The sequence below is a fragment of the Corvus brachyrhynchos genome, unplaced genomic scaffold (assembly GCF_000691975.1).
Source record: "Corvus brachyrhynchos isolate BGI_N302 unplaced genomic scaffold, ASM69197v1 scaffold481, whole genome shotgun sequence".
Taxonomy (NCBI): Eukaryota; Metazoa; Chordata; class Aves; order Passeriformes; family Corvidae; genus Corvus; species Corvus brachyrhynchos.
The window spans coordinates 57720-75160 of NW_008236261.1; the positions used below are offsets into that span (position 1 = coordinate 57720).

The following is a 17441-nucleotide window of genomic DNA, read 5'->3' on the forward strand; positions in this document are numbered from 1 at the left end:
AAAGAGGAATTCTTCCCACTCTTTAATTAATAAAGAGTTAAATTTAGGAAAGACAAATTTCATTCCTAGTGTTGCACATTCTCTTGTGTTAACTCCTGCAAGAAACTGGGAACTTTGAGATACTAAATGCTGGCAAGTTCCACTGAAGTTGAGGCAGATGGGGTCAGTGTCCTTATCACCCAGTAAGAACTCATTACATCCAAGGTTTTGTCCTTTTTCTTGCATTAATTTTCAAATACACTTTTTCTCAATGACTTGGACTCTTCAACAAATGGACATAGTTGGGACCTTTCTAACACTAAGAATCAAATTTTCTGGACATCACTGCCCTAAGCAGTGCTCTGTGTTGGTGGGAAATGCTCTCAGGTTCCTGGAATGCAGTTCCTGGTACCAGGGCACACCTTCTTCTTCCTGCTCAGAGCCTGGTGTACAGGATGGCTCGTAGCAGGCCTCCTGAGTAATGGGGATGGCAGTGATAAGACTGGCTTCCCGGCCCAGGCGTTTCTTCTCTTCCTCCTGCTGCAGGTTCTTCAGGATATGCTCCGCTCGCTGATGGGAACGCGACACAGCTCGGGCAGAAAATGACTTCTGTTGGGAAGAAGAGAGAAGAAACACAGCCTAGAGATGTTAGTTAAGATACACACACATTTCCTGACAGAGGCTTCACCTCAGTGACATTCAGCAACTCAGTTTCTAAATATAAACCAGACTAGTGTCAGCTGAACAGAGATTCACCAGAAGACTTCCTGGCGATAAGCCTACAATAAGCCTTGGTGCAAGCATCTCCCAGGAGACACCATATGAACCAGTGCAAACAAAATCTTCTCTCAGGCAGTTCTATTGAAAAAATCTGCTCTTGGAGAGAGAGAAGTTGTGTGCTCCTAAGGACTAAGTTAGTGTCTCTCACGGGGATATGAGGTGCAGTACAGTACCTCAGTGAACAAACAGAAAAGCCTGATGCCCATGTAGAAAACTCTGTATCCTACACAAACTATACTAGATTTTTTCCCAGCTGGAAAAGACAATGTCAGAGGTTAATCCGCATCTTTTGGCTTAATTTACTGCACACCTCTAGAGAGAAAAAACAGTGCTTACTCTCATGATGTCTGCTTACCGACTGATCTTCATTTATAGGATCCTGCACACTCCCGCTGCACTGAGGGACCCAGGGAGGGTCAAACATCGGCACAGATGGCATCCCCAGCACAGGAGAAGGCAGAGTGAAGTTTATACTTGGAGGAGGAATCTAAAAAAAACCATGAAAGACATTTTGTTACAGCAAACTATTATTGTCAGTATTGTTAATTAAACATGAGCACAAGTACCCAAGATACAAATTAACTCTGCAAATTTTTCTCATCTCCGTATCTCCCTGGACTGTAACACCTTGTATGACACACATCTTCTCTGGTATTTCTCCTGACTTGAGTCCCCATTTTATTCTCCCTATTTTATACAAGACTTCTTCATATCACTTCCCCCACTAGTGAGACTTATACAATCTTTTTTTTCTCTAAACAGGGTTTCAGGACGTTTCATGGCAGTCTGTCATTATACATCAACCCACAAGCCAAGCTGTAAATATCATCATTATGCTTCATGTCTCTTACCTACCTTAAAGATCTGCTGTGCTCCCTCCTCCATCCTTGGCCACACTTGATATCTGAACCTCCAGAGTGTGTGAAATTTAAGAATGGCATTCAGTCTTTGCACTGCTTCTGGGTGATGAAATTCAGACATCAGCATGTCAGAAATGGCCTCTGGCACTTTCACAGCACACAGCAAGAACATGGCAGCTGCAGGGAGAGAACATCTGATCACCTGTGTTTCTCAATAATGTGTTTATTTGGCAAAGAAAAACCGCAGGTGTACAAACCTGCACCAAAAGAAACCCAGTCTTGGCTCCAGAAATAGGATCATCACTCTACCAGGCCTAGCGAAAATTGTATTGCCTCATTGTGTGAGACAGAAGAGTAGAAACTCCTGCAATTAAAGGAGGCTTTGATTTACAACCCTAGAAGAGACTAGGTCTGGCTTAATTGACAGAGGTTTATAGATCTTAAGCAAAAGGATCACAAGCCTGTGTTCCTATAGCTATAAGTAAAAATGTGCACTGGGTGTTCTGGTGGAGGGTTTTAAATACAATAGTGTGATTTTATATAGTTTAAGTTAAGAATTTAGATGGTATAATAGAGACATCTGTGTGTACGTGACATGAGAAGTTATTGGTCAAGGCATAGCTGCATTGCAGTGAGAAGTGCCACAGGTGATAGGTCATTAATCCAAAACAAAGTGTCGTTTTAAGTGCCTATTGGATTAGAAAGTTATAAATTACAATGTAACTCTAAATCTCGTGACTAGTCGCCATTATTCGGAGGTACTGTAAAATCTCACGCCTCAACTGATGTGTTTTATTATTTTAAAACAATAAATTTGTGTAATTGCATAGTCCCATCCCTGAAAGTTATTTCCTCCAATGAGTGAACATATGGGAAATTCGACACTTCATGAAACCAAGCACATGTGATTCTACCTTTTGGAGCCACACAGAATTGCATGTGAAGCTTGTAAATTATTCTGGAAAACCTGCTTTTTAAAATAAAGTACACCTTTGATCTTCTCAGCCCTAACTTGTTTAAAATAAGAAACATCTCTTGAAGTAAAGGCACTGTTGAGTTTGGCTTTCAAAGATTCCACTTCCAAGTGATTTCTGTGCTGATTGATTAATCGAGGCTGATTTAACAGAAACTCTGGAACAGGAGACAGTGCCCCAGTAGAAGCCCACCTGACTATTTTGATGGGTAAAACTAGTTCTTAGTTAAGTGGGCTCCATGCAATGATCCCAATCTGCTTCCAAGAGAAAACAGAGCAAGACAAAGGACCATACAAAATAGCACAATGGTAGCTAAGCTGACCCATAGTTGTTTCAATGGATCATATTTGAATATAAACAGACATTAATTAAAATAGAGACTGATGGAGGCCAATCAATGGAGATGGTGTCTGAGGGGCACTGCAGGAGACAAAAGCAGAGGGATTTATTGTTGTGGGAGTTCAGTGGGTCTTAGAGAATCCATGGCTTTTTTCACCAGTAGCTCACCGCAGAGCACTGGAGACAATTTCTCTAGATTTGGCGGCTGTTCCTCCACAGTAGCAAGAAGACATTTGCCATTCTATTTTCCTCAATGCTTCTTCAGCAGGTGCCAGGCCCCAGAACTGTGCTCATGGGAGGCAGTGTGTCACACTGCCGGAAAACAAGGCTACTCTCTGACTGCCTGGGCTCCTGGTGCTGCTCAAATCTGTGAGGACCTTGAAGCTTCACCAGCTCAGGGAACTTGCTGCTCTCTAATCTTCTCAAACTATAACAAGTCTTGCTAGGCCTGACGTAAAAGCGTGAGTTCATGCTGAAGCAACCAAGAACAGAAATAGAGCTTTGGGATAGGTCAGTAGATGGTGCTGTAGTACATTAACAAGGCATTCTTTTTATCCAGCTTCTGTATAGCAACATTAGGGGTTTTCAGGGCTTGACCTTGATGAATGCAATTTCTGCTTGGGGTGTATTCACCTGCTACTAAAAAAAACTACTACAGACCCTCAAATGGATTTTAATCTTCCCTTCAGGAAAGGGAGAAGAAGGAAGATGTATTTCAGAGGCGGCTTTGGAGGAGCAGCCAGCCATCACTCCTTAAGAAGAGCAGCAAAGCTTCACCCTGCGACCCATGTGTTGGGAGATAGTTAGAGGATCAGGAACATGGATCATTGATAGAATTATGGGATCAATAAAAGAACTGTAGCAAGAGCCTGCAAGCAAAAGGCCTGTGTGAGAAAAACTCTGCATGAGAAAAATCCTTGTGTGAGAACCAAGCCTGAGAAACAAAGAAGGGAGTTTGAAGCGATGCAGCTGTGCTGATAAGATGTGCTAACCGGGAGAGAAGGGAGGGTGAACTCTGAATTCTTTTAATCATAACATAACTGTAGAAGCTTGCCAACGTAAGTCCAATTATGTAGAAGCAGAAATGCGCTTGGTAAGTTTTAAGCCACTTAAGAGTTAACAAGCTGGTATACTATGTAAGTGCCTTTGGATTCCTAATAAACAGAGCTTGCTCTTATCAACCACATTGGTTTTGGACTGCAATTTCTCCCCATGCTGGAGTCCACGGACTTTTTTCAATTCCAACACCCATGCAAATTTTTTACTAGAATCATAGAATCATTAAGGTTGAAAAGGACTTCTAAGATTATAGAGTTAAAAAAGTATCCAAAATTATTCCCTCAGAAAGGGACTTGAAGGGGGGAAAGGAGTACTGCACCAGACAGATTATTTCTCTTTATTTTGCTCCTTTCTCTTCCTGTCTACACATTTGACCTGGGAAAGGCAAAAGTTAAAGGCAGAGCACAGGAAAGACCAGTGAGCTGAAGAAGTGGTCTGTGCACTGGTAGAGTAGATGGAAGTGAGTGAAACCTGAAGAACATGAGAAAGGGGGGTTCAAACAATGGACTTCAGGGAAGAATTCATTGCTAGTTTTGGAAAATAAAGGCCTGGTGTACTGTTGAAATGTGGTGGAAAGGGGAGTGATGTTCAAAGAGCACTTCAAAACTCTTGCATTGTTAACAGCTTTTGATAAAAATGTCTGTAACTTAATCTTCCATGAAAGAACACCTGGCACTGCCCCTATAGGTATGGAAATCTGTAAAAGGAGGAAATCTTTCAGCCATTTCCTTGAATGCTGGGTGAGGAGAAAGATAAAATTTGAAAGTTGTGTGAGATTGGCTTAAAATTAATTTATGCTTTATTTAAGTAAACTTTGTGTGTGAAGGATGTTGACAGTTTCTAAGGCTTGGCTCATGATTTCTGTTCATCTCACATTAGCACACACTGACTAGGAATGTTTGGACAGGACAGTAAGACTAGACGGGACCTCCTGAGTCACATAATGTAATCCCTTTCACAAGCTCTTAAACCAAAAGGCTTTTGTTTTCTTTTCTGGTGGTTAGAAATCTGTTTTCCATGTGAAAGAAGCCATAAAAAGTTATTATTCACCTTCCTTCTAGTCTAACAAATATTTATTTAAATAACAATTAAATAATGCTTTCTCTTTGCCTGGTGTTCTGTCATTATGGAGCGTAAAGATATACCCTCTCACTCTTCATTTGAACTCATTAAATAAATATCCTTATCATATAGGCTCTTCATTCTTACTTCTGTCCTAACAGCATCTGTTACACATAAATATCTTACTTCAGTGACCAAAACTGTGCACTGAAAGTGCTGTGTTCTAGGTAATTGTACATCATGCTTTACAATAGCATTAATACTATGAATCGCTAATGAAATACCTCTTCTGACACATCCTGACTGCCTTTATTTTTTCACAGCTGATCATTAGGTCAGTCATCTTTTGGCCAAGGGATAAACTCTGAACCTAGATCATTTCCATGGGAGAAGATCCAAGCCCTTAGCAGAAGAATTCTTACTACTTGGCAATAAAATAATTTTATATTTTATTGTAGTAAATTTCATCCCATGTGCACAATTTCAAAGTACTACTTTCATAGGTATATTATGTGCTAACTATCTGTCTTAAAGATGCTCTCAACTATATGTCATCAGCAATCATCGGTACACTTTAAAACCAAGTGGAAATGGAAAATTTAGATAAGTACCATACCATAACAGTACTTAATGACAAATGCTGCTGTCTCCATGCAATATGAGAATTTTCCTTTCAGCATAACAGGAGCTATGATAGTTTCATTCTCATTCCCTGTCTCAGTTTTTGTATGAGCTCTCAACGGGTACTAACATTTCCATGAGGCAACTTACAGAATGCTCTAGTAGACTCTGGACAGACTGAATCACTAGGTTTCCTCTGCCTACAAACCAAACTGAACACAGACACTAATTTTGATGTTCACCAAACATCCACCACATCCAAGGCCTCAGAGAGAATGCTCTCCTGACCCTTCTGACCACCTCTTTTCCACAGAGCACAAAACCACACAAATGTCTGTGAACACCAAACAGCCCCCAAGAAACCCTTGGTGGCATTCACATTCATCCACTACAAAATTGCAGAGTCCTGTGATCAAATGCGAGTTGTGCAGCCACAGCAGCCATCCTAAGTGGTTTGGTTCTCTTACCTGCTGCTCCAGCCATGTGCTCATCCACACTGAGCAGGAGCTCCCATGCTGCTGGCTGGATGTCCCCGTACATCTCCTCTGTGAGGACAGGAGCTGCCTTGATCAGCAGTGACAAAGGGGCAGGGGAGAGGCTCATTACCTGCAAAAAACCAAGCCATGCCTTAGGGCTGAGCTGTGTAAAACTATCAACAGGGAGAACACACTCAGTAATTTTACCCTGGTTTTGGTCTGCAAATTACCCACCAATAACCTCTAGGTTCATCCATTTCAGAAAATGCTCCATAGAGGGATGTGTCTTTCAGCCTATACTGAAAAGGCGGTGTTTGCAAGCTAGTTCCTGGAGTCTTTTGCTTGTTCCTCACATCACCAAAACACCAAAAAAGAGGACAGAAGGAAAGTCAAACTCTCACAAAGTGGTGCACAAACAGCAATACAGGTCCATGAAAATCTCACTAAGAACAAGTCTATGAAGAGTCTTTCGCTTCTTCAGGAACCCTGAACAAGTAAGAACAAGGAAAACTAATAGTGTAAACTGACAGGCTGCAGTTAAATATATCTACGGGTTTTTTTTTGTATCCCCAGCTTTGGCGCATATGTCACTATGGAAAGCTAGAGATGCAGACTGTGATTTAATGCAGCTAAATGTTTAAAGGATTCTTTGACCATGTTTCCTTAAGAGGTTTAAATTTGATATAACTCAGATGGGGAAAAGATGTGTGGCTGAACTGACTGATATTCAGGAACAGTTCTTCACATGGGCTTGGGAATCCATATATATTTTCCTTCTTGTTGCAGTTTAACCTGGCACCTATATATCTGCCTCCCTAACTAGTGTATGGCCTAATCAGTACCTGATTCCTGACGTATTTTAGCATTCCAGAGTCCTTCTTTCCTTCCAAGTTGATATCGATCACTCTCTTTTTAAGAGAAGGAGTTCTCAAGCATGACTTGTCTGAGCACTGGAAGGAAAGAAAAAGAAAGTGGAGTTCACATTTATATTTCTCAAAATGTAGAAAAGGAGATTACGTACAAGAGGAATTTCCATACACTAGAAACCATGTGGTACCAGAGCTGTAGCACAAAACCTTGTTCTTTGCTGGAAAAAGGCCTAGATTCAGGAAGACCACACATCTCATCCAATTTTCTTTTCTTTTTAACAATGCTTTTCTCAATAAAACCTTAAAGCAGAAGCCAGGAAACCAAATGAAGAATGGGAATGTTCTCTGTGTGATCTTCACCGGTGGTACATTCATGCATTTAGTGAAGCAGGTCAGAGGCAAAAAGTCTACAGCTTCCCTCTGAAAAATTACCAGTGGAAGTGTTCAGTGTGCAGAATGAGTCTTCTCACAGAATCATAGAATCACTGATGTTGGAAAAGACCTCTAAGATCGAGTCCAACCAATAGTCTAATGCTGACAACTCCACCACTAAATCATGTCCCCAGGTGCTACATCCTCACATTTTTTAAAGCCCTCCAGGGGATGGTGACTCCACCGCCTCCCTGGGCAGCCGGTGCCAGGGCTGGACAAACCCTTCAGAGAAGAAGTTTTTCCTAATATTCAATCTAAACCTCCCCTGGTGTAACTTGAGGCCATTTCCACTCAATCCTGTCCCTTGTTTCCAGGGAGCAAAGACATCCACCTGGCTGCACCCTTCTGTAAGAGAGTTGTGGAGACAGAGAAATTCCCTCCCGAGCCTCCTTTTCTCCAGGCTGAGCTCCCTCAACTCCCTCAGCTACTCCTGGTGCTCCAGCCCCTTCCTCATCTCTGTTCCCTTCTCTGGACACACTCCAGCCTTCCAGGTCTTTCTTGGATTATGAAAAAAGCAAAGATTGTAAATTGCTCTCTGGAAGTGAGGTCTGTGCAAACATCCTGCATGTGTTTGTAGGAAACCTCACCGCCTCCCAGATTCTTTTTTCCTGCTGTTTCCTAAATGCTTTGATGGTTTGAAGAATATCTCTGTCTTGCAATTCAAAGTTGGAGATGAAACAACACACAGAAATGCACAGTTCTTTTGCTACCTTTAATGAAACATACCAGCTACTCATCTCTTGCCTACCTTCTGCAGAGGAAATGACTGCCTCTCTTTCTAAATAACTCGTGCTTTTCCGTGCTAGAGGAAATATATGGGGTTTACAGTTTTCAGGAAAGAAGAAACACTAGCTTCTGTTTCACCTGCTCTGTGCTTTTTTCCGTAAAAATATCCTTCAGTTTTCTAAATTGACAAGAAACAAACTATCTCCTGGTTGATGAAGAAACATAATGAATTTTTCTCCTTCATATGCCACTGCCAGGGATGATAGCCTTTTTACCCAACTGAAACCTTCATTACAGTTTCATAAACACTTTTGTTTTCAATGTTACTGCAAATTAGTTGAATGGCTCTGAAAATATTCAGGATAACTGCTCAGGTGTAACTGTTGACATGACTCAGTTGGTGCCTGGGTGGGCACTTCCCTGAAAGCAGAAATGTATTTCCATTAAAGTTAAAGGTACACTTTTATACATAAAAAGGCACAAAGTTGTCTGAATATCCTGCAGAAATGGTCACTAAAAGTCCATCACTAAAGAGACAAACATTAAAGACTAATGTATACAACTCTTGGAACAGGTGAGAGCTCAAACATAAAAGAAAGAAATTACACAAGATTTTACAAGAATTTCAAGAGTGATTCTTACTAACAGATAAGAAAAAACACAAAGAGAGACAGAGTCCACAGGGTGGTGATTAGAGGCCACAAAAGAACACTAAAATTGAAGTCAGGTTATAAGCTTTTAAATTACCTTATCAGCAACTAAGATTCATCCCAGTCAATATAAATTACATTCCTTACATAATGCTGAATGACTTAATTGCTGGGGTTTTTTACAGCAAAGCTAAGCTCAGGAAAAGCTGTATTCATTTTGTCACGAAAGAACTGTATGAGTACATTATGCAATTTTTGAAGGCAGTTATGACTTGTCTGGACAAATCCTAAAACATTCTGCTTTTTCCATGTACTCACTTCCTTTTGTTTTTTGCCTCTTGTCATATTGTTCAATGTGCTGTTTTCTCGCATGGAGTCCACTGTATCTCCATACAGCAGTTTGATGGCCCGGACAAGGCGAGCACAGGACCGGCTGTGATGGAGGTAGCAGTGTGGGTGACAGTAGTCAGTGTGGGTACAGATGAAACTTTGCTGGTTGCATAACAGGATCATAACCTGGAAATTTAAAAAGGAAATAGTTACTTATAGAAAATGGAGTTACAGAGCCAGTGACTGGGACAGTCAAGCTAACTTTTCCTCTGCCTAGCTAGGGAGGTGTGAAGCTCAACACAGCTTTAAAAAGGTATGTGTGTCTGTGCAGATCTTCATACTTACAAGGGGTTTGCAAACTAGCTGGGAATGGTTAAAGAAACAACAGTACTAACAAAGCAAAGAAACAGAGCTGCTATAGATGTGTATATTTGGGTGGTGGCAAGGTTAAGGCTGAGGAAACCAGCATCCTCTCAGTTTGCACAAAAGCTGTTGTATCACCACTCTAAGATGAGAGCTTGGACTGGAAACTGTCAACTAGCCAATTGTCATTAAAGCTGCAAACCCACCATGTTTGGGGGTTAGTTTCCTTCAAGGGGTGCAAAGGGAAATATCTCAGTATGCTCTCAAATAGAAATAAGCTGTGTCAGTTGCTCTGCATATGCTTCCTTCACTGTCATTGGGTAGACCCATCGAGCCCAACTGTATGGTAGCAGGCTCAGTTGCTATTTTACTAGTGATGCCATATGGCAGAAAGGAGTACTAAAACTCATCTAAAAATCAGGTAAATATTTTGGAATTTAGCTATTCTGAGCCATGCTTTGCTGCAGAAACACTGGTATCAGTCCCTAAACTACTTAATTAAAGATAGCCTTGGCAGGTCTCCACTTGAGTGACCCCTCTCTGGTGTAACTCAGATGGTTTCTTGCCAGAGGAGCAAAGCTCAGCCCAGCAGCTCTTTGTACATTGGTCTTCGTGTTGCACACAAACCCAGCCTCTTATTAGCACTCTAAGGAAAATACACAGGCCTCTCCAAGCCATTCACACTGTAGGTCTTAAGAGGTCTTTACGAATCTATCTCTTCACCCCACAACCCAGCGCAGAAGCACCCAGAACTACCAGAAGTTATCCCAATTTTCCATCCACTGTGTCTATGTCTGTGCAGCTGCAGTCTGCCGGCTCTCTCTGGGCTGCCAAATCATTCTCAACCTTAAAATATTTTAGCTTCTAAAAATGTCAGGAACTTAATCTAAAACAAATCTGTGTAATGGCTGTGGGATTCCTGTGATTGTCTCCTTGTTCTGGCCTCCTATCATTTTGGGGTCAATAAAGAATAACTCAATATTTGTATCAATATGCAAATTGTATAGCAGCACTATGTTGAACTACTAGCCTCTGGTCCAATCTTATAAATTGCTGTAATGGTACACTGACACAGAGTGAGCACACCAGACTCCAGGCTGCCTAAAGGACAGGTAAAGGAAATACTGGTGGCTTCATAGCAGCAATTGGAACCAGTGATCCTTTTGAGTTGTTTGCTTGTGACAAATAAATAAAGCAGGCTTTTGCTTTGACTGTAGTTTTAGTGACCATCTACTCACACCTTCTTTCTAACAAATGAAAAAAATAACCTTGTCTTGTAAGATTGGTACTTGTGTGTCATTAACCGGAACAGGTGATTTTTCAAATTTTTCTTTCTCCCATGCAAGCTAATCACATGTAAAGTGAGACAAACATCTCAAGCTTCCTTCAGAATTCATGAGTTCATGCATCCTCCCACAATGAGCAAGGGCACCATAATTTATCTTAAGCTGCTAACTAGGGAAATTCCCTTATCCTCTAGTGATGCAGCATCTAATACATACATTTATGTCTAACATACTCAGTTTAGTACACTGGAATTTCCAAATGAGATGTAATAATTACCAAGAGCATTAGAGTACTGACAGAAAGCAGGGTACTGCAGAGATTGAGGTACTCAGTTGGAAGACATGACATTCAAGTTCCTTGCCCTGCCAGCCTCATACAAAAAAGACAGCTATCAAGAACTCCTTCTGACCCCAAAGTATTAGCTTAAGCCTGTTCTTGCCCACACCCCATAGGAATTGGGTAGCTGAGAGCAGTCTGTGTGAAATATCTGGGGAAAAAAGGGAGATATCAAGTCTATATTGACAGCTGTCTTTCCCAAAGGCAACAAGGTCAAAGGTGTCTGTCCTCGCACACATGCGCAGGACACCACCAATCATTGCACAGCGAGTCAACCCAAGGTGTGTGCACGACACACTGACCATACCACACTATCCTGGCATGTCATGAGGGAACACACATAGCGCTGTGCACTCCTTGGACACCAGAGGATTGAGCAGTGTAAACTTGCCCAACTGAATTCTGGCAAGTCTAAATCACAGGAACAGAGATTGTCCAAAGGGATGCCTTAGACCCTGCATGACCAAACTGCATCTGCACTGTTGTACTCCCTGTATACTCCTGTACTCCTCTGTTGGACAGAGTCAAAACTATACAAGGCTCTGTTGGCCTACATGAGTAGCTTCTAAAATGCCACTTCTCAGAAGCTGGGGGCCCAGCTCACACTGTAGCCCATTCTGTTGCTCTCCATGAAATACACACTACTGGCCATGCTGGCGATAAGGTACTGAGCTAATATATGTTTCAGCTGAAGTAATATGGCTGTCCCTGCACACCTAGGGAGAAAAAAAATTAAATATATGAACTAGAGAGAAGGAGATTTAAGTTCATTTTAGAAATGGCAAACTGAATTTCCAAAGGTCACAGCTTGCTTAATGTTTGAGATCCTTGATGCTATTATGGAAAAAGTACAAACTGTGATCTGGTTATTGCCAGACAAAGGTTTTTCTATTGAAAATTCCATCCTTGAGAGCACTGCTGGCAACTTGTACTTACATGCAGCCACGACATATTCCGATGATAGTTCTCCTCCACACCTGTGTTGCTCAGTACCTCAGGTTCAATGCTGGGTTCACTCGCACTCCAAGGGCTCCCTTCTTCAAAAGAAAAATACCCAAAAAGTTGTTGTTTTTATTGCTCCCTATGTGCTTTAAGCACTTGTAAGCCAGGCCAGCCTTGTGGGAGCAGATGAGAGTACACAGAATATGTCACACTCAAAAGACTGCATTTGGACATCCCTCCCCAGTCCTGTGCTGGCTTGACACTTACAAGAACTATTTGGACTTGGCCCACAGGCCATCTTGTCAGTAGCAAACATTTCTCCCTCCCTGTTTTTTTTCTTTAATGGAAGGGAAATGGAAAACCCAAAACCATCAAAACCAATTCTTTGCACCATTCAGATGCTGCAAATGGTTGGTTTAGTGATCTGCATTGACTGGGCTCTGTGGTTAAAACATCAAGAAAAATCCAACCAGAAGTGGCATCCAACTGGAAATGCCAACGGGCAAAGTCCCTGCTAATTGCCCATAGAAACTGCTAATGTCATGGGGATGAAAGGGGAAAAAAATCCTGGTTCTAGAACACTAGAATGCTTTAGAACTCATCCAAGGAAGAGATTTTCCTGAGAATTTCACTGACTCCTGTGTTTCCCCTAGCCACTTCATACCCTATGGGCCTCCTATAAAACTAATACTAATGATGTTAAAAGTTGGCCTGAGGTAACTTTTGTTTTACCCTTCTTCTCTTCTTTAAGTGAACTGTGACTTGTCAAGATTTACAGAATTGGCAATCCTACTCTCCATGTTCACCTGCTAAAGCATCTTTTGGGGAACATAAAAATGACCGTTAAACTTGGAGGTTATTTCAGCTCCAAATATATTCACAGTTTTTGGTTAACATTGATAGTGAAGGGAAGCCCTTTAGTTCAACTGTGATGGAGATTTCAGAGAGTAGGATGCACATCTTGTTTCCATAAGACAAATGTATGGACATCCGTCTTTTAAAGACCAAGGAAAGCAGCTGTAAACAACAAAAATAGATGTATATGCCAGCATTTAGAAATACAGTATGTAGCATGTGAACATTATATTCTGCATAAAGGAATATGTATTTTACATGCCACCCGACATGCTTATGCCATCATATCCAACACAGAATATGAAGTATATGCCTAAATATATATGTGTTTATATATATATATATATACACACACACATATAGCAAATCTGTTGCTATGGACAATAAAACATCATATAAACATATGACCTCATGTATTCATTATACTCTATGATTTTGGGGGGGGTGTATGTGCTTACATACATACACAGGGATATGTGCTATATACATGTGCCACCCTAAAGACAGCAAGTGTTTAGCTGGCCGGACAGCATTCTAAGAGCTCATGCTCTAACACAGTGGTGAATTGACAATCTGTGGTCTACACTGCACCCAGGATTTGTACCCTGTTCCTCTCAGGCCCTAGTCCAGGCAGCCCCTGAAGAGAGCTCTAGAGTTTTCCTAGCCTGCAGAGGTGGGGATCTCTTGTCATTTCTAGCTCTGCTGCAATCACATCAAGAGTTTAGGTCCTTCCTATTGTCCCCTCCCTTTCCACCCTCTCATCTAAGTTACCTATATCAGTGACAGTGTCCCTGCTGTGGGACAGCTGCAGCTCCTCATTCTCAGACTCTGAGTCCTGCCGTGATAACTTGGTGCTCTTTAGGCTGCCGGCCCGGCGAATGCTGGAAAGGGAACCCCCCTTCTTCACCCGGAAACTGCGGGTTCCTTTAATCTGGAGCAAGCGGGAGCCTCCTATCCTGATCTTCCTGCTGGGAACTGTATTAAAAGAATAAAAGAGGACTTTTTTCCCCTTAATTTTTCCCCATTTAAAAAAGAAAGAGATCCTGGCCCTCCCCACCCTCCCAACCCTTTGCTGCCAGCCTGTATTGCAGCATCTTCTCTTCTGCCAAGGAATGTGGGATCAGAGGCTTCCTCCAAAGCCACCGCCAATGCAGCTCGATCAATCAGGCAGTAAAGATGCTTCACAAAAATGTGTTCAACACCTCATATCCTGGAGATCTGGTACATCACCTCAGGCCTTGTCTGTATTTGGAATTAGCCCTTGTTCAACTACCAGCAAGTAGAGTGATCTGCACTAACAGAACCCCAAAACATGGATAAGAAAATCCTACAATTCACACCAATTTTTAGTCAATTACTGCCAGGAAGCAGAATCTGCCCAATGGATGTAAATTGCAGTTTTCTTTCCCAGACCTTGGAGTTTACATTAGTGCAGAATCACCTCTTGCTTGGGATAGCTGGCTGAATCCCAGGCATGAACAAGGCACCTTGGACAAACCTATTTTCCTGTGGGCCTGGGCCCTGTAAACCTTGCTGAGCTCTACAGTAGAATCAATTATTTATTCATATAGCATGTGTGACTGCAAGAGGGGTAGTCTGCTTCATGAGGCTAGCACGCAAGGCTTCTTTGATGTTAGATTCGCATAAATCCATGTCTCTGCATGTTACTCTTCATCATTAGAATGCTTTAGAGGAAACAGGAGCACGTAGATCCTCTCCTTCAGACAAATCAGCAGCTTTCAGGCATTAACAACATCCATTGACACTCTGCATTTTTGATGAGCACAAACATGGAATGGTTCAATGTTCAAAGCACCAACTGTTTGCACTTTCATTCTCCTCTTAGTTCAAAGGCAGTACATGGCAGTATGTCAGTCCAAATGTTGCAACACTCAGTCATTTTACTGCAGATCTAATCAGGCAAGGCCACCTCTGATCAATTACCTTTTGGTGTGTGCTTGGGAATGAACAGAACAGAGCTTTTTGAATACCATGGGCAAGCTAAATATTTAAATAGAATTGTATTTTGGCTTCAGGATAAAGCAAACACATCTTTACTCCTGAGATTGCCCCCAATTCCTCCTGAACAGAATTCCCACTCCCATTTTCAGTAGCTAGCATCCTGGTCAAAGACAGCTGGATACGTTTTGAGAGCTACTCCTTAGTCCTCACAAATAAGTTGGCAAACCACTGTTGAGTGACTAAAGAATCTCCCTCCAAGTGACCATGCTGAGTTCCTTAGCAATTGCTACTGCTTGAATAATGTTCAGATCAGCCCCACAAATGCCAAACTGCTGAGCACTTGTAATTGCCTTTCATGAAGTCTGCAGAATCCCATTTTGGCACCCAAGGAGTACATACGATCATCTGAGAGCCTGCATCTACCTAGCTGTAGTGTCTGTATTTCAGACCTACCTGGAGCAGATTCTATACAGTAAACCCGTGGCTTTTGGATAGCTGCTAAACCATGCCTGGGGGGAGCAATGAGAGCAAAATTTTTAATAGTCCGGAAAAATGAAGGGAAACAGATTAGTACTCATCAAAGAGTTTGAGATAAAGAAACCTCTCACTACAGGCAATCAAAATTTAGTTACATTCACACAACAATGTTTTCTTCTCTAGAAAAGTGTAGATTATGAAAGATGCCTCTGCATCTGTAGTGTTTGGCCCAGGTGGATTTCCAGAAGGATATGTTGTGGCCAGAGAAAAGAAACTAATTATTGTAATTTTAAAGTACATCATTATCTTGCATTTATTTGGCTTCTAAAATAGGGGAATTACATTTTTGCCAAGGTATATTAGGATTCAACCTTCCTACCATAGTCACTTTCCCCATGTCTAAAATGCAGTAAAGAGGCAGCTTTAGTAAAGGAAAACTACATGACAGCTTAGGGAAAAGGGATAATGGAAAGAAAACCCAAATAAAACTGCAGAAATATGTAGTTTAACCAAGAAAAGGATGCAGAAAGTTAATACTATTTTTGCAAAAATACATTACACCTGTAGCACAGTAACATGCAAAGGAAAAGCTCAGTCAGCATTGTCTCTAACAAAACCAGGATAGTTAGAGACTTTCCACCAGCAGTTTCCGGCAGGACTGCATGCTTGATGGTATTCCCCCACTCAGGTAGCAGCCCAGTGAGTGGGACTGTTCCCTGAAAAGCTTAAAAATGTTTCAAGCAATTGTTATAACTATCCTCAAAACAAACCCAACACCAAACCCAAACTTTTCCTCATCTAAATAGGTAGAGACATCTTATTCCACACATCTTAGACTATCAGATAGACCATAAGGCTGTGTTTTTCTGGGCTGCTAATACACCAAGAGTAGACAAAATAAGGTTGAGCATCAATTTATCCAGCTCACGTTTTTTAAGTGGGTACCCATCAGTCTGCACAGAAGTAACTGGCCCACCGGACACACAGTTTTGGAGAAAATTTCATACCATGCAAGTCTTGGAATAATTTCTAATATTTTCTCCAGTTACTGTGGCAAGGTCACAGCTGAAGACAACACAAACTTTACCCAAAGCACCTAGAAGTCAATAAAATCTCCTCCAAATCATTAATAGACATTACAGTTCCTAGAGGAAAACCAGCCACAGACCCCACTGTTGTGAAACAATCATTAAACATTTATACTTTTCAAGCAATCATCAAAATTATCATTCAAATACCTGCATCTGTAAATTACTATTATGAGACAGAATGTAAATATTTCTAGGAAACTTGTTAGCAGGTCATCTAGAGGTAAGTATCTGGAAGTTTAGTCTCTAATTGCAAATACACATGATGACTATATTGTATTGCAACACTTGTACCATCAGATATAAGGTGAGTCTCGCATGAGATGGCTCAAAAATGGAAACGATCTGCTATTCTCAGCAAACACAGTGAGCTTGGAGTTTGCTTGTACAGTACACGATATGTTGGTAACATCAATCTGCTAGCCATCAAAAGCCACATGTATTTTTCATGTGGTAGCAAAGAATTCAAGAGACCAATTACACAAATTTTTTGTGATGCCATGACTTCCAAACTGATACAGATTTTCCACAGAAAAATACCAATTTTCCCTTTTATCTGTGATCTCCCCTAAATGAAAAGCTGTGACTTGAAAAAAACCAAATAACACCACTTTTGATCTTTTTTTTTACAATGAATCAAATAGTGATGCTTCTCTCAGCATCCCACTTAGAGACAGTTTCAAAAAAGGATTGCTTCTTTTTAGCAAGAGTGCAAAACTTTCAATCAATTTCAGTCATAGCACTGTTTTATAAAATTTAACATCTTTGCTTCTCACATTCATTATATGTAACCCTGAAGGCCAGAAGTATCTCGGAAATTATTTAAAGCCACGTGACTCCATGGCTGCCTGCTTTTCAACAGTCTGTGCAAATGAAAACACAAAATCAAGCGCCACTTCACAAGCCCTGAGACTACAAAAGCCTGATTGTGCTGACAAACCTTTTTTCTCCTCGAAGCCAGCCTCAGATTTGAG

The 17441-nt window shown here is 41.3% G+C and overlaps 1 protein-coding gene across 1 annotated transcript in view; it reads right to left on the reverse strand.

The window, feature by feature from the left end:
• Window positions 1-17441, reverse strand: part of UNC80 (unc-80 homolog, NALCN activator) — a 140158-nt gene that overhangs the window by 53381 nt on the left and 69336 nt on the right. Inside the window, 8 exon segments of the mRNA XM_017746990.1 lie at window positions 402-588; window positions 1115-1246; window positions 1615-1796; window positions 6142-6280; window positions 6993-7100; window positions 9146-9343; window positions 12080-12180; window positions 17408-17438. Coding sequence (XP_017602479.1) covers window positions 402-588; window positions 1115-1246; window positions 1615-1796; window positions 6142-6280; window positions 6993-7100; window positions 9146-9343; window positions 12080-12180; window positions 17408-17438 — 1078 coding nt within the window.